The following is a 22,385-nucleotide window of genomic DNA, read 5'->3' as shown; positions in this document are numbered from 1 at the left end:
TTATATTAAATATGCACGAAGTCCCCTAGAGACCATAATACTTCCTGAGACCACAGCACAGAAGGCTTGACCAACAGGAAACTGGGGACCCAGATCAACCACTCAATGCAGAGTTCAGATTTGATAGTTAGACAATAAACGTAACTCAAGTCAGAGAAGAGCCAACAAACATCTATTAAGTAGCATGTGCTAGTTTTAAACTATGGAGTTTGCTAAAACCCTCTTTAAACCTCAAGAAAACTCTAATCCACAGCTATAGAGACTTCGTCTTACAGGGTAAATATCTGAGGCCTTGGAACCACATATGGTCTCTGTTGCCCATTATTGTTTTTTTTGCTTGGTCTGTTTGCTTGTTTTGTTTACAACCCTTTAAATGCATAGAAAATCCCTTACGAGCTCACAGGCCAATTAAAAACAGCCTGAGGGCCTCAAATCACAAGTTTAGACATTTCCAGCTGTATTTAAGGTTTTTCAGTGATGAACATCTCAGTATTTTACAACAAGGCTCATTTGGTAATTAAACTCTTCTAAAATTATTCTAGAATTCTAAAACTTGTTGAGCCAACTCTTCTTTTCTTTTAATTCCCACTTTGTCTACTGTGACCTCCGGAGCTGGCAGACTCCCTTCCTCCTAGGGCCTCCAAAATAGATGAAGTCTTTAGGAAAAGTTCCATTAATTTTATCCTAACTTGATGTGGAATGGTTTCCAGACCCTCTACTATCTGAGGGCCCCCTTCTTGGCATCTCGCTGCCAATGGAGTCCCTAAAACATGTCCTCCACAACCACACAGTACTAGAAACTTGATGAGACTGCTGTGGACTCATTGGAACTACTGCATAAGCTAATTTGGAGAGGATCTTGAAAATAGTATCTCCTTTGCATAGATTCAGTGTTTTTGTTTTTGTTTTTGTTTTGGCTGTGCTATCAACTGGGATTTGTAGTAATTTCCATAAAGAATTACAAACATCTCTTTGTAATAAAAGCTCAGATTTCTAGAATCAAATACAGTCTAAGGTTCCAGGCAGGGCTCAGAAAACATCGCATGAGTGAACACCAGTGAAATTTCTTAAGTAAGCATAAAATCCTTCTGAGGGAAAAGTGTCCTTTTGTGTATGAAATGAGCATGAAACCCTTTGGGGAGAGGCCAACAGGGCACATGACACTGAATGTTTGAAAGTGTGGATCACAGAGGAGAGGTGCCTGCATCTCTGTGTTGGGCTCAATCCCCCGTCTCTCTGCAGGAGGCCCCATAATGAAGTCTGGCTTATTAGGAAAATTTCTTATACTTAAAGATCTTACCTTCGGCTTGGCATTGTGAAACATGTTTGAAGGTTAGTGTGAAAAATAGGTGTTTTTTTTTTTCTTTTTTGAGCCCTTTTAAATAATTCCCCTTTTATGTACAAGAGCCCCAGAAATCCAGAAGACTCTTATCCTCATCTTTGCCCAGGCCACCAGATCGCCTGCATTTTCTTTACTGTTGTTTACTGTAGAAGGGGGATTATGGCCGCTGGGGAAGATGTCAGCTCCTGCTGCCCCATCACAAAGATGCCACAGTGACTTGCTTCCTGTTTCACCTTCAAACCGACCAGACACATCAGGCTTCACCTCAACAAGGCGCTGGCACCGAAAATAACGGACTGCAGCAGCCAGGCTGCTCTCTGCCATTACATCACTTATGTGGTGGTACAGCCCCCGGGCCCCAGAAATGTGTCTGTCTCTGGCTTGTTCCTACAACTGACTCTTCTACCCTGAAACTTAGGAGAGAAGACAAAGCCTTCGTTCCCCAGAGCTGCCCAAGGACACCACATTTTAAGCACACGGAAAGGACACCACATTTAAGAAAAATTAAAATAAAGTGTCTAAAGAAACCTTCTTGTGCTGTGGTCAAGAGGGGTAAGATGCTTCTATTTCAAGGAGTAGATACTGAGCTAGGCAGGAAAGGGGAAAGGAGTTTTTTAAAACTGGATTTTAAAATCATCTGGGACCTAAAATCTTAATCTAGAAGCATACTGGGTATGTCCTCACAGAGACCACCAGTCTGTATTTCTCACGAGGACGGGAGGTGGAAATCACTCCGTGTGCCCCTGCTCACGGCCAGCATCGCTGCATCCCAATCATTGCCACAGCTCAGCAGCATTCACAGAAAGCACACACACCGTTCCACACTTGCCGTGTTACACAGAGCGCATGTTCTTTAGACCCTTCCAAAAAGATGCTAATAAACAGCACCTCTGCTCCAAAAAGTCCCGCACACGTTTATCTCGTGAACAAGTACAAATGCAGCGATTTTAATCAACGTCCTTGCAGACAAGAGTGGATATGTATATGCATATATACATATATATATCAAAATTGAGAATTTACAAATAAGGTTTGATACATTTGGTCTAGCAGTGGGTACGTCCATAGAATAAATCTTAAGTAGGCTACATTTCCTTTGGTGGCATTTTTAGTAATTCAGTTCTACTGCACAGAAAGAGATCCAAAGCTTAAATTTAGCTACTTTTGGAGGAGTGCAGTGAGAAAAAAAGAAAGCAGGTGGCGTTCCACGAAGCATGCACAGCGCATTTATGTCCCTGGAGATACCGATGTCTGAACTTTGTGCCTAAGAAGTATGAAAATCGCACCGGGCAATCCAGTGGCTGCGCATTTCTTCTGTCTCTGAGATGGGCTATTATAAGCAAAACACGTGGAGAAGCAAAGTTAACAGCAACACTGAATCCTGTGTGTGGTCCAGGCCAAGAAGTAGGACTGAGCTCGCAGATCGATGATGCCTGAAGTGTCCGGTGTCCGCCGCGTGGCCTGGCTGACACCGGGGACAGTGGGGCTTGGGACACCATCTCTCCTCCCGCTCACAGGCCCTAGTGCAAGGAAGTCGAGGAGGCCAAGCAGGGCGCACTTCCAGCATGACCGTCCTGTGGCTACCACTTCCCTGGGATGGTGACCCCACACTCGTACCAGCCCACGTAGTAGAAGGGGGTGCCAAACCCTATGCTGCCAAAGCTCACTGGCTCCTGGCGGTACTGGCGATAGTAGCCTGGAAGGTAAAAGGAGAGAGAGGGAAAGAATAATCAGTGATACTGTGATTTATAACAGAAAATGTATATTTGGTCTCCATCCCCATTCCCGGCAAAGAGCTCCTAAAACCCTTGGAATTTCCTGAGTGAAGAGAGCAATAAAGGCGGCTGGCATATCATTATCTTCACGGTAACCCTCCTTCAACCACACCTGAGTGCATGCTCATGACGTGACTTTCGGAGAGCACTTAAGGGTGAGGGCTGGTCACCAGAGGAACCAGTTGGGGGATGGTAGGGTGGGGACTTCCAGCCCCACCCCCACCCTCCGGGGAGGAGAGAGGGGCTGCAGACTAAGTTCAGTCACTAGCGGTCAAGAATCCCATCCATCAGGCCTATGTGATGAAGCCTCCAGAAAGCCCCCAAAGGACCAGTTTGGAGAGCCTGCAGGTAGGTGAACACAGAGATTCAGGGTGGGTGGCGCTTGAAGAGGACACGGACGCTCCCTGCCCATCCCACACACCTTGCCCTGTGCATCTCCTCCACCTGGCTCTTCCCAAGTGACCTCCTTTTACAATAAACCAGTAATTTAGTAAGTGAAATGTTTCTCTGAGTTTTGTGAGCCCCTCTAGCACGTTAATCGAATCCAAAGAGGGGGTCGTGGGAACCTCTGAGTTACAGCCAGTCGACCAGAAGGACAGGAGATGATGGACTTGTGACTGGCACCTGAAGTAGACAAGGAGGGGCTGCCTTGTGGGACCAAGGTCTTAAGCTACGGCATCTGATGCTATCTCTGGGTAAATAGTTTCAGAACTGAGTTGACCTGTAGAGCACCCACTGGGGCTGGAGAATTGCTTGGTGGTGTGGGAAAAAAGAAACTCCCACTTGGAACTGGTGTCCGAATCGTAGCACCAAAAGCACCTGAACCAACAGGAAAACTTCTCATGCTTACCACCTCCTTTCAGACTGAAGATTTCAGATAAGCTGTTCTTATGACAAAAGTTACATCCAAAGAAATATGACCATTTTCATGTGGAGTCACAACACCCTCTGAGGTTTATCCCAAGCATGATTTGTAGGATAACCTGGTCCCCACACTGTGGCACAGGTAGGAAAGCGTGTTCATAGTTCTGTCTCTCTCTGTCTCTGTCTCTCTGCAGAGGAAGATTGTTTTCATCAATCACTGTGGGACACTCACAGCAGGGCAGACCCTGAGCTGGGTGAGCCGCCGTAACCAAGTTTCCCACAGAACTTGGGGTCCTCGACTTGCCTAGCACCTCAAGCCTTCAAGATTTACTTCTTGGAATCTGCAGTAGACTTGTGGATCTTCCAAGAAAATCTCTCAAAGGAAAGAATCCTGTAGAGGTTCTGACCATTTCTCCCTTCAAGTAGAAGGGATGCTCCAACCTCCCCCCCAAAATGCTGGCAATTCAGCAACTGCTCTCACCCCTTTGGCCCTGTTTCCTTCTGTGAGACGAAAGGTTACCTGCCATTCCAGCAGGGAGGTTCTGAAGTGCCAGCACCTCTGTTCAGGGCCAAAACCACGATGACATTCACAGAAACACAGTGAAATACAAATACTGCACAGAACACTAACCCTGAGGGCACTGCAAGATCCTGAAACAACTAAGAAATGTGGAATATTGTGTACGTTTATTGTGATTGTTAGTCTTAGGTGTCAACTTGGCTAGGACATGGTACCCAGGTATTTGGTCAAACGTTATTCTAGGTGTTTCTGTGAGAGTATTTTCTAGATGAGATTAACATCTAAATCAGCAGACTTTGAGTAAAGCAGATAACTTTACTCCACAATGTGGGTGGGCCTCATCCAATCAGTTGAAGGCTCTAGTAGAAAAAGACTGACTTTCCCTGAAGACGGGGAATTCTGCCCCGCAGAAGCCTGCCTGCAGACTAACTGCAACATCGGCTCTCCCCTGGGTGTCCAGTGGGCTTGCTGCCCTACCCTGGAGATTTTGGCCATGCCGGTCTCCACAATCATAGGAGCCAATTCCTTAAAATAAATCTTGTTCTGTATCTCTCTGTCTCTCTACCTCTCTGTTTCTCTCTCCCTCTCTCTGTCTCCTATTGGTTCTGTTTCTCTAGAGAATCTTGCCTAATATACTTGTTTGACTGTTTTGTGTACTTTAATGTACAGTAAGTCCTCTACATATGAATGAGATCTGTTTTGAGAGCACGTTCGTAGTCCAAGTTTTTCGTAAGTCCAACAAAGTTAGCCTAGGTACCCAACTAACACAATTGGTTATATAGTACTGTGCTGTAATAGGTTTATAATACTTTTCACACAAATAATACATAAAAAACAAACAGAAAAAGAAAACATTTTTAATCTTATAGTACAGTACTTTGAAAAGTACAGTAGTACAGTACAACAGCTGGCATACAGGGGCTGGCATTGAGTGAACAGGCAAGAAGAGAAGGGAGAGGAGGTGGGAGGTGGTAGAGCTGAAGGATCGACAGCAATAGGAGACGGAGGGCAAGCTGCAGTGTCACTCACGCCTGACGCTGATGGCACAGGTTCTGGCTCCTTGCTGGATCCAGTTCTATCTACCCTCTTGAAAAAATGATCCAGTAATGTCTGGGTAGTAGCTCTTTTTTTCTCATCATAGATGACATGGTAGCACTGGATTGCATTCTGAACCACTGTTGCAACCTTCGTGTACCATTCTACGTTCAGGTCCTGTGTCTCAGGAACTAACAGTGCCTCCTCAAATAAAGAAAATCCCCTTGCATTTCCTGCATCATGAATCTCTTCAGTTCTTCCATTACTTCTTCTTCCTCTTGTCTCACTTCATCCTTTCTCTGGGCCTCCAGTTCCATCAGGTCTTCATTAGTAAGCTCCATGTGTTGCACAGCAAGGAGTTCAGTGAAGTCGTCTTCCTACAGATCTAGCTCCAGCTTCTCACTCAGGGTCACTATGTTGCTGAAGACCTCTTTGGACTCCTCAACCACATTCTCAAATCCACGAAAATTGTGAACAAACTTCGGGCAAAGGTTCTTGCAAACCCCATTCATGGTGACAGCCATAACCTCACACCAAGCAAAGTCAATGTTTTTTTATGGCCTTGTGGATGTTATAGTCCTTCCCAAATTGTCACAAGGTTATTCCTGATTCATCACTTGCCTTTACTGCCTTATGAAAAGTGTGACATAAATAATATTTCTTGAAAGCCGCTATAACTATAACTGCCTGGTCCATAGGTTGGATGAGCAACATAGTATTCAGTGGCAGATGCACGACTTTGACGTTGGGATGAAAGCTGTCCATGAATGGGGGTGGCCTGGGGCACAGTTGAGCAGCAAAAGAACGTTGAATGGGACGTCCTCCTCCAAGCAATATTTCTCTACCTCTGGGATAAAGTGGTGGAGAAACCAGCCCTGGAAAATGGCCTGTGTAACCCAGGCTTTGGGGTTACTCTTCCAGGAAGAGAGCCCTTGGCTGTGTTTTTAAGGGCCCGTAGGTTCTCCAAATGATAAACTAAGAGAGGCTTCAGCTTCATATCGCTGGACACACTGCCACCAAACAGCAGGGTTAGCCTATCCTTTGCTGCTTTAGAGCCTGGCATCAACTTTTCCTCCTTATTGATGTAACTTCGGTCTGGCATCCTCTTCCAATACAGCCCTGTCTCACCCACATCAAAAACCTGCTCGGGTAAATATGCGCCTCCATCAATAATTTCTCGAAGCATTTCAGGAAATTCCCGGGCAGCTACCGCACCTACACTTGCTGTCTCACCACTTACTTTTACGTTGGGAGGGCTGGCTCTAGCTTTGAACCAATGAAATCAGCCATGGCTGGCATTAAAAGATGCACCCACTGATTCTACGCCATGTGTATTCTTCAAGTCTTCATAAAGGGTTTTAGCTTTCCCTTGAATCAGCATTAAGCTGAGTGGAACTCAAAGCTGCTGCTGATCCTGCATCCGCACACTGAGACGTCTCTTCCATCTCCTTCATCACTTTTCCGTGCTTCTTCGATATTATTGTTGACATCACTGGCACAGCAGACTTCGCATGTTCCATGATCTTGTCCTTTTCTTTAGAATCGTGCCAATGGTTGAACAATTCATGTTATAAGAACAAGTGACATGGGCTTCCTAGGTGGCGCAGTGGTTAAGAATCCGCCTGCCAATGCAGAGGACATGGGTTCGATCCCTGCTCCAGGAAGATCCCACATGCCACTAAGCCCGTGTGCCAAAAAAACAAACAAACAAAAAAAAGAACAAGTGACATCTACCATCTTTTCGCCTTGCTCCATTCTCTTAATTATTTTCACTTTTGTTTCCATCATTGTCGCTTGGCGCTTCTTAGTAGTACCAGCCACATCACCACTGCTTTTACGCTTGCTGCTTGCTTCCAGACATCCTGGGCTTGAAATAAAGATACTGTACTACTGTACTCTATACAGCACCACAAAGTACACAACAGCACAACCACTTGTAAAGGATGCAAGCACGTGACAATGTACGCCAGACACGTGGACTAACTTACGTGATTGGACATGCAAACACACGTCGGCATCTTGGAAAGTTTGAAACTTGAAGGTTCGTATGTAGGGGACTTACTGTATCTTAATTCTTTGAAAATCGGTGATTTTTGTACCAGCTATGGTATTTTTTTCCAGACTAAAAAGTTTGATACATTAGAACAGCTCGTGTCTTGAAAATGCCAGATCACTAAGAGTGTTGGACTTCATTCAGTTGTTCTATTTGTCTGTTTGGGGTGTTGGGGGCATTAGTAATGTATTACAAGTAGTTAACTTTGAGATTAATGTACTTATTCTCACCTTACAAAGCCATTATGAAATAGCTGATACACGATCTCCTGAAGCATATCATGGTTAGTTTGCATACGTTTATTTTTTCTTTTTCTGTACTCTTGTTCATGACATTCTCCACCTGGAAGGCCCTCTAATCTTTGCACATATTTTTATGACTCAGCCCAGACTCTGCCTCTTCTGTAAACCCTCCCTGGCATCCTCAAGTAGCTGCCTGAACTCAGAGAGTGACTATAATCTGCACAATACCCTGACAACGGGACAATCATATGACATAACTCTTGTTATTATTTGTACTATAAGTTGCTCTTAGTTACCTTTTACATATTATCTCCTCTTCCCAAATTACTGACCATGTTTCCTGAGAGTAGGGCTAAGGTCTTACATTCCTTTGTATCTCTACCTCTCCCTACCACGTGCTCACCCCAAACCCAGCGCATGATAGAAGTATTTGATTGATTCTTGTTTTTATGATCCAAAATGCTGCTAACATCCGTCTTTAAATGGTAAACCAGGGCTTCCCTGGTGGCCCACTGGTTAAGAATCTGCCTGCCAATGCAGGGGACACAGGTTCATGCCCTGGGCTGGGAAGTCCCACATGCCACAGAGCATCTAAGCCTGTGCACCACAACTACTGAGCCTGCTCTCTAGAGCCTGGAAGCCACAACTACTGAGCCCACTCGCCGCAACTACTAAAGCCCGCACACCTAGAGCCTGTGCCCCGAAACAAGAGAAGCCAGTGCAATGAGAAGTCCGTGCACCGCAACGAAATGAAGAGTAGCCCCCGCTCTTCCCAACTAGAGAAAGCCTGTGCACAGCAACAAAGACCCAACGCAGCCAAAATAAATAAATAAATAATAAATCTTTAAAAAAAAAAAAAGAACCTTATCTCACTTGTTCACAATTGTATCCTCAGTATCCTGAACAATGGCATGCGCCCAATAAATATTTGTTGAAAGAGTGAGTTAGTGAATAATTTCTGGTTTTCTGACTTGTGCAAGTAGACAGAGAGTATGTATAAAAAAAATTTTTTTAAATCGTAAACCAAAGGCAGAGCTACACTGAATTTTCTGCTTATATTAGCTCTCCTCCCCCTTCACGTTACCTTGAATGGTAGGGAGGGCTTCTATGTAGGACTGAGGCCCTGTTCTTCCATCAAGGTGTGAATCCACAAATTGACAATGGTCTTCACCTCTTCCCCAACTGTCCCCAATGCTGTAGAATGTATCTGCATAAAGGAAAACAATGAGTCAGTGATTGGTCCCAAAACCCCACAGCTGGCTTAGGAATTTGCACAAGCTTTGAAGTGGGCACATTACTTAAACTCTGTGCGTCATACTTCCCATGTTTGAAAGATGGTGATAATGGCACCCGATTTCCAAGTGTTGTAAGGATTCAGCAAGGTCATGTATGCTAAATACTTAGCAGGTGTTCATTAAATGGAAACTACTAATATTATAGGCATTTTCAGCCTGTAAATGGGAGACTTTTCTACTCTTTGGTTTAAAAAGAGGAGGAAATTCTGATAATCAGAGAATATATTAATTATGGAAAGCATGAATATCTATAAAAATAGAAAAACCTATTTTCACACATAACTAGAAGTAGGGTGTGTGTCTGTAGCATGAGGCGCTATCCTTGGTCCTGAACCAGAGCTGCACAGTAGGGCAAAGTTGTTTCTCTCAACCCTGGGATACCAGACATGGCTGTGTAATCTCTCCCAGGAATTCTGAAGCAGAGGAGGAAAAGGGCAGTGTGGGAGAGAGAAAGAAAGAGCAGAGGGAAACAAACAGACAGTGGATGTTGGGAGAGCCATATACACCGAGAAATTGCCAGAGTAGGGGATGGTTGGGGAGATTTTGACCATAGAAATGATAACCATTAGCAAGAAACAAAAGAAACAAACAAAAAACTGACCTATGACAAAATACAAACCAGCTGAAGGAAAGGTTTTTTTTTTAATGTACGTACTAAAAAATTAAAAGTTGTGCAAATTTTGAAATACAAAACAATTTTGTGTAGGTGGGTGAGTGAAAACCAGCTGGGTAGAAATGGCATTTTGAAATGTTAGTAGTTCAAAGTAAATGCTTATGTTATTCTTTGTTTTAATCCCCTGCCATGATGAAAATAGTCTAATTTTTGCTTGGACACAGAACAAATAGTGCAGTTCATATATGTTTCTCTACCTACATTGTTTCTCTGTAAAGTTTTTCCAGTGGCAAAAACCGCAGGGGGTACTCTTCCTTGCTACTTCCAGCTTACACTCATACCTACTGTTATAGGATTAACAGCAAAGAAAAATTGCCTTTCCGTTTCTAACACAATTTTGGATTTCATTCCTAAAACGTAGATTTAAAATGTACACATATATTCCTGGGTACCAACTTAAATACTAGTCACTCCAGAATAGAGCCTGCAAAACTGGTTTGCATTAGAGAAGGACTGAGACGTGATGGGTCCATACCTCAAATCATTCTGATGCACCTGCTACGTAAAGTTAGTATCTAATAAACTAAACACTTTCCACACCTTCCCACAGCACACCATCCCCAAAGACCTACCTTTCAGGTTGTCACTGAGGTAGATCTTATACCGCAGTGAATTACAAAGAACGACTCCCACAAACTTTCTATACCATGTCCGCTTCACATACTGCCGGCCGTGGCAGTCCGTGTAGCCAGGGTCATGTTTGAAAGCAAATGGGATCCAGATGGGCTCACCACCTGGAAAACACACAGCACACCTTCTAAGTCATGGCGTTTCATGGTGTTTATTCTTGCACAAAATACCAGAGAATTTGATGTATTCACTGGGCCTCCTGCTCCTCTCAGGGCTTTTCTGAGCAATTTCCCCACCTCCCGATGGTCTCAGTCTCTCTCTCTCTCTCTCTCTTTCTCTTTCTCTCCCTCTTTCTCTGTCTTTTCTTTCTTTGTACTGAAGTACAACTGGGGAGTCCCTCGTACCTGAATGCAGTTAATGTATTTGCATTTCTATAAAGGATTCTCAGAGTAAGAAAAAGCCTAATTTAAGCCAAGGAACATAAACTATAATGGCAAATTTGACCTTGCAGGGCATGTCACCCTACCTCCCTACCCCCAAAATCCCTCAGCACAGGCGCCTCCTATTCTTGTCACTCATAAGAACTGTCTTGAACTTAAGCAGTAGGTCTTTCTCGGTTACTTAAAAAACAAAGTAAAATTTTTTTGAACACAACGCATTTTGCTATCTTCTCAGCAATTTAAAATATTCAAAGGGTTTATGAAAATAGTTATCTACTTTCTTAGATATTGGCCACCCATAAAGGCTTTTATAGATATTGGCTTCTATGGCCCTATTTAAAAATTTCCAGAGCATTCTTTTCCCTAGATTAGGATTATGGGTGCAAAGAAACCATAGAAGTTGTCAGAAAATTATTAAAATACAAAAACAGTTCAGCATGTCTACTTGTAACCATAACAACCTCATATTCAATATTCAACTTGATTACTAGAATGTCAAGTTTATCAAGAAGAGAAACTTACCTGGTGGCCTCACAACAAGCAGAGGATTGTCTGTAGAATGAAAAAGAAATAATTGACTTCACTATTATATCACACAGCCATGTAACTGTTGAGATGTGTGTTTGTAATTGAAAGAACTAACAAAGCTGGAATAGATAAAGAAACTGTAAGATTCGTTTGACAGATGCCAAGACTTTCCCTTAGTTCTTATTTTCTGTGCATTTCCTTTTGAGAAATACTCTTTTCTATTTATATTGCCTTGTTATTCATATAGAAGCTGTGGGTCCCTGAAGATAATATTTTGACATTGGGTACTATAAAATAATTCAATACTAATTATGTTTTAAAATGTGCCCATCTTGGGAAAAGAGTTCAGTGGTTTCTTTAAAAGATAAAAACATACACCTGCTATGCAATCCATCCATTCTACTCTTGAGTTTTACCAAAGAGAAATTAATGCATATGTCCATATAAACACTTGTACATGAATGTTCATGGTAGATTTATTTGTAACAGCCAAAAAGCAGAAACAACCCAATGTTTATTAACAGGTGAATAGATACAAACTGTGGTGCAGACATACAATGGAATACTGCTAAGTAATAAAAAAGAATGAACTACTCATAAATATGACAACATGGATGGATCTCAAAAGGATGCTAAGTGAAAGAAGCCAGATGAAAGAACTCACACTGTGTGGTTCCATTTATACAAAATTCTAGAAAGTGCAAATGAACCCATAGCAACAGAAAGCCGATGAGCGGCTGTCTGAGAAGAGGGGAGAAGATGGGCATACGGGGAGGGGCAGGAGGACTGGACTGTACAGCAGCAGGAGGAAACTGTTGGGCTGGTGGAGCTGTTCACCATCGCGACTGCAGTAGTGGCTCCAAGGGTATAAATATACCTCAGAACTTCCTCAGTTGTGCATTTTAAGGATGAACAGTTTACTGTATGCCACTTATATCTCAATAAAGGTGTTTTTAAAACAGGTCTGTATCTCAGCCCAAATAATGCCACTTAATATGAAACTACTTTTTAAGGAATTCTGCTTTAGAAGAAGTTCATTTTTATAAAATATCACAGGCCAGATAAACATGGGCCATGCTTTTGTTTTTAATTATCATAGAGTAAAATTACTTTTTTAGGGTACACATCCTATGAATTTTTAACACATGTGTAGACTCATGGAACCCCACCACAACCACACGGAACATTCCCATCACTCCAAATCTCCTCTGTGCTGCCCCTTGGTACAGATCATTCATTCTGAAATCATCTACCATCTACAAAATAAAGTGACATACCATTAACTGTAAGTGTAAACGCTCACTTTACTCTACTACTCTTAGGAAATAATCTACCCAAATGGAAGCGACAGCCATGTTAGTGTGGAGCTGACCCAGCTGGGCTTCTGCAGGTGCTTGTCTTGGGGCCGCAGGTATCAACTCTCCAGCCTGGCTTCCTATACAGAAAGGCTGCCAACCCCAGACCTGCCACCATGGGCCAGCTCTGTGTGTACTGCCTCAGACCATGACCATGGGGACATTTCACTCAAGGACCTGAAAGCTCAGCACACCAGCACCCCAAAGTAGGGACATCCTCTGAGTGACATTCCTTGCAAGATGGATAGGATTTTAATTAGACCCTCCATATTTAAGTAGAGGCATCTTTGTCTCCTAGGAAAGGAAGCTCTGAGAGATCTAATTGAAAGAAGCAACTGCCCCTCAGGTCACATGACACATGCTCTTCAGCTGTTTGCAATTAAAAAAAAAGGAATTATATCTGTAACTAAATCTCTACAGATAGATTCAAACTTCTCTTTCCCACATAGTTAAAAGCTGGATTTTTTCCTCCTTTTCATTGGAATTTGACCTTTTCAATTCCCAGGCAGTTCCAATGAAGATTATTTTAAATTTTATTATCCAACTTTTAGACTAGCAGAAAGAAAATCATGTTTATCTTATAAAATGACATCCAATGTGAATGGACTAAAGATAAGGATTTTACTCCTTCAGTTTTTATTCTATTGTAGACATGATTTCAGATTATTTGTTTTTAAGAAAAGGGAAAAAATGAGAACATGAAGTCACCCATACCTGATTCTGTGACAAACGAGACCGAAGGGCTGATAGGTCCGTAGCCATGAGGATTTTTGGCTTGAACTTTAAAATAATACCTGAAATTGGAAGAAAACATTTTTTGAAAGAGAACCTTGTATAATTTTTGTGTAATGAGACAAAACACCCAAACTACTGAGCACCTACTCTGTGCAGGGTTTGAGTCTTATTTTTTATAAATGCATACACCACTGCTATTTCTTTGTGTTATTTCTAAACTTTCTTATTTTTGAATAACCTTTCAAAACAATACATGTGACTAATGGGAACAGAGGGGCGTACTGGGCAAACAGGTCACTTAGATTGAGTGTGTTATTTACAGAATCCAGGGTTGAACCGCCCGTGCAAGACCACCTCACGCAGGCACGTGCTGGATGGAATGGTCCTCTCCTGTCCGATCCTGAGTTCTACTGCCTGAGAGGGAGAAGCTGGAACAGAGAAATGCTTACTGAGCAGAATTCCAACTATAACCTAATTCTAATCACTGGACTTCGTGGGAAAAAGCAGAATGTTTGACAGTGTGATGATGCAACCCATTGTTGGCAGGGAGCGGGTAAAGCAGTCTGGAGTCTGGCCTCCTCGGGGGAACTAACACGACAGCACTGTTCTGGGCTCAGGACAAGTGCTATGCTTGGCTCTGGAGGCTTAAGTCACTGAATTTCCAGCTTCTGTGCCTCGAGGAAAGAGAAGCAAGCCTGGGAAGGGGAAGTGGAAAAGGCCTGGAGAGGCTTTGCTGTGGATTAATCTTTGTCTTGGAATAGAGAATGTACTAGAAAGCACATTGTTTGAATCAGCCTGTTCATCTAGAGGGAGACTGACAAGACTAGGTTGGGAGTCCCAGAGCATCTCACTTTGGACTCTGATGAGCTATAGGACCAAAAGTGGTGATGAGAAAATACCGGAAACCGACACAGTTGAGACCCACTCTACCTAGTGTTAATCTCTGTGTGGTCCTCCCCTCTGGGATTCCAGATATTATCTGTGCCCTTTTAGTCCCTAACAATCAATACTTCCAGGTAAAGAAGGAGGGTAAAAAAGCCCTGGGGGGATGGCTCTCCACCACTTCAGAGAGTTCAAAAGGAGCCTTGGCTTCTGGCCAGCAGAAGCTATATTTCACTGTTACAAAATCCTATATTTGATTAAGTCAGACATACAGATCATATGCACTAATTAAGATGCACTAAATATTTAAAAGGAGAATTATTTACATTGAGAGAGAGCAAAGGTCTGTGTCCGCTGCACCTCTGCCCTGGCGCCAAGTCTCCTGAGCTTCTGAGGTCCCTGAGGGAGCCTCTGGTCTCACAGTTACACAGAGATATCTGACTTTGGGTTTGTTAAATAGAGAGCAAAGAAAAGCCTCATTCGGTAGAATCAAGCCTTCTTTTAAGTTTTTGAAGAAAGTATATTCACATCTCATTTAGGACAGAATCATTTTTTAAATTTCATGTTTTTTAAAAAAACACATGCACAATTAAGAACATATGAGTTCCCAAATCTCAATTCACCCAGCACGTCATGTTTTCTCAATTGTGCATACTTTTAACTCAGCGGTCATGGAGTTATTTAAGGCAAACTCTGCTGGCAGCTCAAGCAGCGGGTTTGGCATACATCAACAACAGTCAAACTTTACAGATACTTTTTTTCCTTAAAAAAATAGGAAATCAAAACCTAGGGAGTGACATTGATATTCAGAGGCTACAGCAGATCTTCCTGCTGAATATTTCTCAAGCCATCCCTGGAGCCAACCTGGTACCTCTTCCCCAGCTCCACAGAGGGACGCACTCTGTGCAGTTAAGGAGACAGCAGAGGGATGACCCATCAGCTGAGAGAGGCTATTCCAATTTCTTAGTTGTATCCATTTTGCTTTACCACTGAGACCTAAGTGTTCTCCAAATCTACACAGTGATTCCAGTCCTTCACAAAGCCCACATGGCCCAGTTCTAAAGATGTATTTGAGCTTCACCTAATATGTCAAAGTAAGTTTAAATATGCTGAGCTGAAAAACAACATGGAATTATGAAAAATGTAAAATTCCTATCTTCAAAAATCACATTAAACTTTTTCTACAGACTAAAATGTATATTTCAAACCCCAAAGAATCTCTGTTTCACCCAAGTAACAAAAGCAATCTATGCCTTGCCTTCTTATATAAGCTTCTGGCACCTTCTTTTGAATAGCCTCCGGGTGACAAATCTTTGTACTTTAGGTGTGGGCTTAAAATATGAAGATTATGAAGATTCCAGAAAGTGATTCGGGGTGGAGTTAGGTGAATAAGGTGGACAATGCCCATTTAATCTTGTCAAAAACAAGATTCAATTATAAAGAACCAAAGCCAGTTTTTACACCCTGTCTCCTTTTGCTCAGACTGACTTCTGCGTCTCCTACAAGGACTCTGCAGGGCGTCCTGAGAAGCCCTGAGGATTGTGCTGAGAATGCGGAGACGCAGCCTCCGTGGAATAAGGACGTGGACACTAAAGTGAGCCCAACAGAGACGCTCTGCGATCGGGTAACGCAGGGGAAAATGAGCGTCCTTACATAGTGTCGCGCTTCCCGAGCTGTAAAAATTCAGCAGCTGTTGGAGGGGTCTGGAGGAAATCTATGTAGGAGGAAGCACGCGCGCTCAGCTTTCCAGCCAGCGCGCTCCCTCCGCAGAACGAACGACCCGGCAGGCATCCCGGGGAGAAGCCGCAGAGGCAGCAGCTGCCCCCAGCCTGCCTGGGGTGCTCCGTGTGGGTGGACACAGGAGTCAAGCCTCAAGGGACACTGGGGCCTCCTGGGACCGGCCAGTCCAGCCTCCAGCCTCCTCTCCTCCCCACGGCCCCCGCCCCCGCCACATCAGCCTCCTTCTCTTCCTCAAACACACCAGCATCCCCACACCCTACCTGCCTGGAGCAACCTAACCTCTCACCCACCTCCTCCAGGTTAAATGCTACTTATCTTATTCCCACGGAAGCTCACCTGACTGCCCCCTACCCCCCAAGCTCAGGAAACAAGCCCCCTATTATACACTCAGAGCACAGCATACCTCTCCCTCGAAACACTGGCCCAGGAAAGTTCATATTTATGTGCTTATAAACCATCTGTCTCTACCAGACTGTGAGAGACGTAAGGGGCCGTGGTGTATTGTGTGCCCTTCCCCCACCCCTCCCCACCCCCTCCCCACCACCACCGTTCTTTCCTGAGGGGGGCCTGGTGCCTGGCCCCGGTGCCTGGCCCTGAGCAAACACTCCGTAAGCTCTTACTGAGTGAATCGTGGGCACTCGTTCATACCGATTGGAAGTATGAATAAATCATCCTACGTGACCATCCCTTGATACTATTCCAAACTCAGTATCAAAAGTTGGTACCAAAAGTTGTGGCAAAAACGCTAGACTGTGGGGGTGGGGGTGCAGGAGACTGGGATTTGCAAGCAGCTAAGAGGTCAAATATCTCTGAGGCCTCTTTCAGCTGATATGGAGGCAGTGTTGTAAAAACACTCACTCTGCCCACAGTAAAAAAGATGGGATGCTGACTTCGTTTTCTTTAGTGTTGTTCATGTTTTAATGAATCAACTTTTCATTACTATCAGGCAAGAGCTAAGAAAAAAGCCTTCTGAGTTTCCTGGTTTTTCACTTGCTGAATCCCTAAATTAATAAGAGTTTATGAAAGCTCAGTTCAAACGAACCCAAGACATTAAGAGGCCCTGAGCAAAGTTCTCCGCTAGTTCAGAAGTCTCCCGGTGCCCAAGGCTACTGTCCAGTTTCTATCGCTTTCAACACATTTCTCTTTTAAGGAGAGCATTTTGTTCCAATCTACTTTGGGTTCCTCTGATTGTGTAAAAAATGGGAGACCTTGGGCCCAGGTCGCATCACGTAAAACACTTTGCGTGGAAATACGGTGGCGTGACGTGACATTGTGTGCTGGGGCCATTCTACAGGCTTCAGGGAACCGGTCGTTAAATATCAAGAATTCTGCAGGCCAGGGTAGCCTGAAATTGGCCACCGTGGGGGAAACAGAAATTGACAAACACTATAAACCAGTTATTACTGTTGGGTGTTTTTTTCCAGAGAGCCAGTTTACAAGCACACCACAGCTCGATCATCGTGTGCTTGGTGCTTCGCGCATGTTCCCCCACCAAGGAAGCTTTCCTGAAGGTCATTACCAGCAAAACCAGTTACTATAAAAGAGGAAACGCACACCGACTTGGACCCTTGAAACAAGTTCTGCATATTTCACCCTGAGGGCTATAAACTCACTCCCAGATCGCCCTCTGGCTAGCGAGCCACTGCCCCGTTTAGGAAGCCATGCTTCCTGTAACCGTTATTAATGTGTAAAATACATCTTTCTTGAATGATCTGAACTTGTACAGCATAGAGCTTGAACACCTGCTGCTCCAATAATGTCACATACAAAGCTTGTGCCGCCTAAAGCCACCACAGGGGTTACTGCAAACGGATCAATCCCCTTTCAAGACACAGAACAACCTTCCCTTCCCCAGTGGTAGGTAGTTTTAGTCTCTGGAAAACAGGTAACAAAATATAAACACAATAATTTAACAATTACAATGCACATAGTACTTTCTCCTAAGAAAAATACATGACATATGGTAAGCATTCATTGATAGTCTATGAGAATTCAAAAGAAATCATAAAAACATTTTTAATTAATCCTTTCCTTTTCAGCCTGAGGATATCTGTGACCATGCACACAGGTCTCATTTTCTGTTCGTAAATGATGGACACATCGTACCTTGTGTTTGGCTTCAGATTCTCAATGGGCAGGTGAGTTACTGAGGAAGCTTGGGTGGACCACTTGTTCCTAATGAAGTCTTCATAGGATGCACTGTAAACCAAGTAACCTACAAGTGGAAAGGAGGCAGAACCCAATGAGCATCGGGGAACCACATCACACCACAGGCAAAACCCAGGGGAGGAGGCAGTGGTGCAGAGGCATTCCTGTGGGAGAAGTCAAGAAGGGGAGTAAGCAGTGTGTTGGGTTGGGATGGGGTAGAACACTGGTACCCACTGGTGAAACCAGATGCAGATAACAAAATTAAAGACACTTCCTGATGACTAGCTAGTTCCCTACTTCTCTTCTTTCACCTCATCTCTCACATTCCCTGGCCTTTCTCATCAGAACTAATACCATCTAACTGTGAATGCACGGCAGAAGAAAAGAGCAGTGACCTCCACCCAGGTATTTAAGAAGTTCCTGGTAGAGGTACTGTCCTTCATGTGAAACGAAGAAACCGTGATGGCGAATGCCGTGGTGTGTGTGACTGAAAGACCCCAGACTCAGAGTGGGTGGTCCCCTCACCTACTGCTATAGGCTCTCCTTTGGTTTCTTTTTTTTTAATTAATTAATTAATTAATTGGCTGCATTGGGTCTTCATTACTGTGCTCAGGCTTTCTCTAGTAGCAGAGAGCTGGGGCTACTCTTCATTGTGGTGTGCAGGCTTCTCATTGCGGTGGCTTCTCTTGTTGCAGAGCATGGACTCCAGGCATGTGGATTTCAGTAGTGTGGCACGTGGGCTCAATAATTATGGTTCATGGGCTCTAGAGCACAGGCTCAGTAGTTGTGGCGCATGGGCTTAGATGCTCCAAGGCATGTGGGGTCTTCTGGGACCAGGGAATCGAACCCGTGTTCCCTGCATTGGCAGGCAGATTCTTAACCACTGTGCCACCAGGAAAGTCCTCTCCTTTGGTTTCTAGTTGTTGAATATCTCTGGCTGCCCTTGACCTCGAGGTCTAGTGACAATAGCCAGGCAGCTCTTCTCTCTGCCTTATCGGCTGTTAATGGATCTCAGCAGGTGGGCTCTCAGCCCTGACACCTGCGAGGCTTCAAGGCTGCCTCAGGAGGCCAAGTGAAGTTCACATCACAGCTTCACATATCCTTTATTCTGGGTCTCTGGAAGGAAACATTTGTCAAGTACTCCTATGCGCCAAACATTATGCCAAATCCTTGGGGTTAAGTTTTACTTTGATGAATTCTCCTGATCCTAGCACATCAGTTTTCCTGACCCCATTCTGACACATGAGGACACTGAGTCTTGCGAGAGGTTAAATATCTGGTCCAAGTTCACATTCGTTCATTCATTCAACAAATATTTTGTGTGCCCACTATGTGTCAGATACTATACTAAGTGCTGGAGGTCAAACAGTGACTCATTTTATCTAAAACTCCAGGAGCAGTAGGGCAGGCAGGCAAACAGGCTTATACAGCTGTGATGAGAACTAGGAAGGGGCAGTTCATGTGCTGGGGGGTGGGGGGTAGGGAGAGCTGACCCAGCCAAGCAGGGCACGGAAAGCGTCCCAGGGGCCATGAAATGTGGCTGATAACCGAAGGATGGGGAGCAGTTAAGATGCATGCTAGGAGGTGTGGAGGATTCCAGGTAGAGGGAATTCCTGAGCAAAGATGCTGAAGAGGGAGGAAGCAGGAGAAGGAGGAGCTCCAGAGTGGTGGGGGGGGGGGGGGGGGAGGGCGGCGCGGACAACACGGAAAGAAGCCGAGGAAGCACAGAATGGAAAAAATATGCAGGGTCCTTTGGTCGTGAAGGCTTTTGCTTTTCATTCTAGAAGAAAGGGAAGATATTAAAGGGGTGACACAACCAGACTGTCTTCAGTGCATCTCTCTGGTGCAGAGCAGAGAACCGATCGGGTGTGGGGTGTGGATGGGGTGGTCTAGCTAGATGGCTGTTACAATATCCAGGGGAGAGGTGGCAACAGCTCAGCTACCGTGGTAGTTAATGGAGAGAAATGGATACGTGCAAGAGAAATCTGAAAGGTAAAGTTGACAGGATTTAGTGATGAACTGAATATGGAGGGGAAATAAAATAAGATTTTAAGATGACTCCAAAGCTTCAGGCTTGCAAAAATGGGTGGAAAAGTGAGGGTTTCTCCGAGATGGAAAACCCAGATGAGCAGGTTTGGGGCTCAGAAGGATGAGGAGTTTGATTCTGGATGTGCCTCATCCCACATGCTACGCAGGTTTCTCTGCTTATCCTTGGGTCTGAATTTTATAAATGTGCTTTCCGAGCATGTGTAACCCCTGCTTTCTCTGTTCTTATCAAAACCAGTCCTGAAAAACTCAGAGGCCATCACGTGGGTGAGTTCCCACAGACTCACTTCTGATGGAGTAATCGCCTCACTCATTAGCACGGGTCAGGGAAAGCAACGGGTCGCAGGCCTATTCACTTCTGCAGGAGTCTCATGTCCTTTGGATACCATCCGGTTCCACGCTGACTTAACCGCTTGTAAAATAAAGTACGGCTGGTGGAAAGCAGCAGCTCAGCATCCCGTGCAGCTAGCAGGACCCAAATGCCCTGCAGTGGGGCCGGAACTGTGATGTTCTGTTTGGGTCTAGGATGTATCACAGCTCAGCATCCCGCACAGCTAGCAGGACCCAAATGCCCTGCAGTGGGGCCGGATCTGTGATGTTCTGTTTGGGTCTAGGATGTATCTGTGTATCTACTTTGCCTTGTTGTTCTACAGCTAGAAGAGCTGGTGCTTGATTCATTTGCTGATGAAGAGATCCCATGATTTTCTCTTTTAGCCTCTGGGGTCTGATATGCTTCTCCTGCATATTGCAGGGCTGTCGTGCTTGGAAATCTTCCACAGTAAACAGCTTGGCAGGATCAGCTCAACTTTCTATTGGGAGTGCCTGAATCCCTGTAAATACCTCAGCCATAGTATTTATGCTCGTGGCATGAGTACTCATGATTAGGGCACTGAGGTTTGGTGTGGGGTTAGGTGTAGGGTATATAATGATGAGATGACCCCACAGTCTCTGGGGAGCTTTGGAAGGCTTGGGATGTGAAGTTAACAGGAGCGCGTGTTTCAGAAGCACCCCCTCTATGGGATGATACGGGAACTGCATCGGAGTTAAGTCCAGCAACATTTACTGGGAGTTCTCCGAAGGCTCCTCACGCTCCAGCCCTTGAGGCACGTCTAAGGTGGCTGGCGCTCTCATCCTGTATCTAAACTTCTGTTTCTCAGAAGCCCCATGGCTCAGGGCACAGTGGTATATTTATGCTAAGTAACATCTGTTATGCAAGAGATCAAAAGCTAAATAGCTTAAGATAAGATTTTCCATTATTTTTTTCTGTATGCTTACTTGCTTGCTTTTTAAAATTGCCATTCATAAAATCATATTCAGTTAATAAAAGGATTTTCTGGCTGTTTTGACTACAAGCTTTCCTCCTTTCATTGATTTATTTGCTTTCTATTAGGAACATGCTGGATTTCACAGGAGCTGGCCTCTGCAGCCCATGCAGCTCACAGGCTGTGGGGACCAGCACTTACAGTTACATCAAGACCCCGCCCCCTTGATCTGTACCCTTGCTCTCCCCTGGCCCTTCCACCTCACCTGGCACAATACCCAGGCACTCTTTCCTGTGTTCCTTATCCTGGCTTTTGGGCTGTTGTGCAAACTCCATTAGAAAAGTTGTTTTGGATGTGCTTGGATATTTTTTTTTAACCATTTTAAGAGATAATATTGGTGACATAAAGCAAAAGCACTACAAATTTTGAATTCGATGAACCACACTAGCATAATAGTAACAGATAATATGTCAAACTCTAACTTATACCACCATGCCCAGCCTTGAGGCAGGCACACGCACACACACACACACACACACGTTGCTTCCTCTTATATAACTCACTGATTCAAAAAGAATCATTTGTAAAAGAAGGGTCTATTAAAAAAATTCATTCTTTCCTGTAAGAACTTGGCTCAACAAATTCATCCTCAAATATATCCTTGGCAGAGTCAAATGAACTCATGAACATCTCACAGGTCAAGACCTAGGAGGCTCAAGATCCCTGGACATTTTCCCATCACATCCAGGTCCTACCTAAGGAATTCAGGAACACCGAGACTGGTCTGGAAGCACCCAGCAAACACGGAAAGAAGGAGCTGAGTCACGACCCCAGGGTTGACTGTGACTCCCGGTGGCACACAGTAGGAGCTTTTTCATCA

General features: G+C 44.3%; 1 protein-coding gene across 3 annotated transcripts in view; it reads right to left on the bottom strand.

Annotated features, from left to right (window-relative positions):
- Positions 1-2,272: 2,272 nt before the first annotated feature.
- Positions 2,273-22,385, bottom strand: part of FNDC1 (fibronectin type III domain containing 1) — a 104,056-nt gene continuing 83,943 nt past the window's right edge. For all 3 annotated transcript variants that reach the window (XM_057740273.1, XM_057740274.1, XM_057740272.1), the window contains 6 exons: positions 18,156-18,264; positions 13,407-13,486; positions 11,332-11,361; positions 10,372-10,533; positions 8,916-9,038; positions 2,273-3,038 (listed from right to left, as the gene is read on the bottom strand). In XM_057740273.1, the coding sequence (XP_057596256.1) occupies positions 2,923-3,038; positions 8,916-9,038; positions 10,372-10,533; positions 11,332-11,361; positions 13,407-13,486; positions 18,156-18,264 (620 nt within the window). In that variant the 3' untranslated portion in view covers positions 2,273-2,922. The remainder of the gene's footprint in view (positions 3,039-8,915; positions 9,039-10,371; positions 10,534-11,331; positions 11,362-13,406; positions 13,487-18,155; positions 18,265-22,385) is intronic.

This window comes from Hippopotamus amphibius, chromosome 6, assembly GCF_030028045.1.
Source record: "Hippopotamus amphibius kiboko isolate mHipAmp2 chromosome 6, mHipAmp2.hap2, whole genome shotgun sequence".
Taxonomy (NCBI): Eukaryota; Metazoa; Chordata; class Mammalia; order Artiodactyla; family Hippopotamidae; genus Hippopotamus; species Hippopotamus amphibius.
Note: the sequence above shows the minus strand (reverse complement) of the source record. Positions and strands in the feature narration are given on the sequence as shown.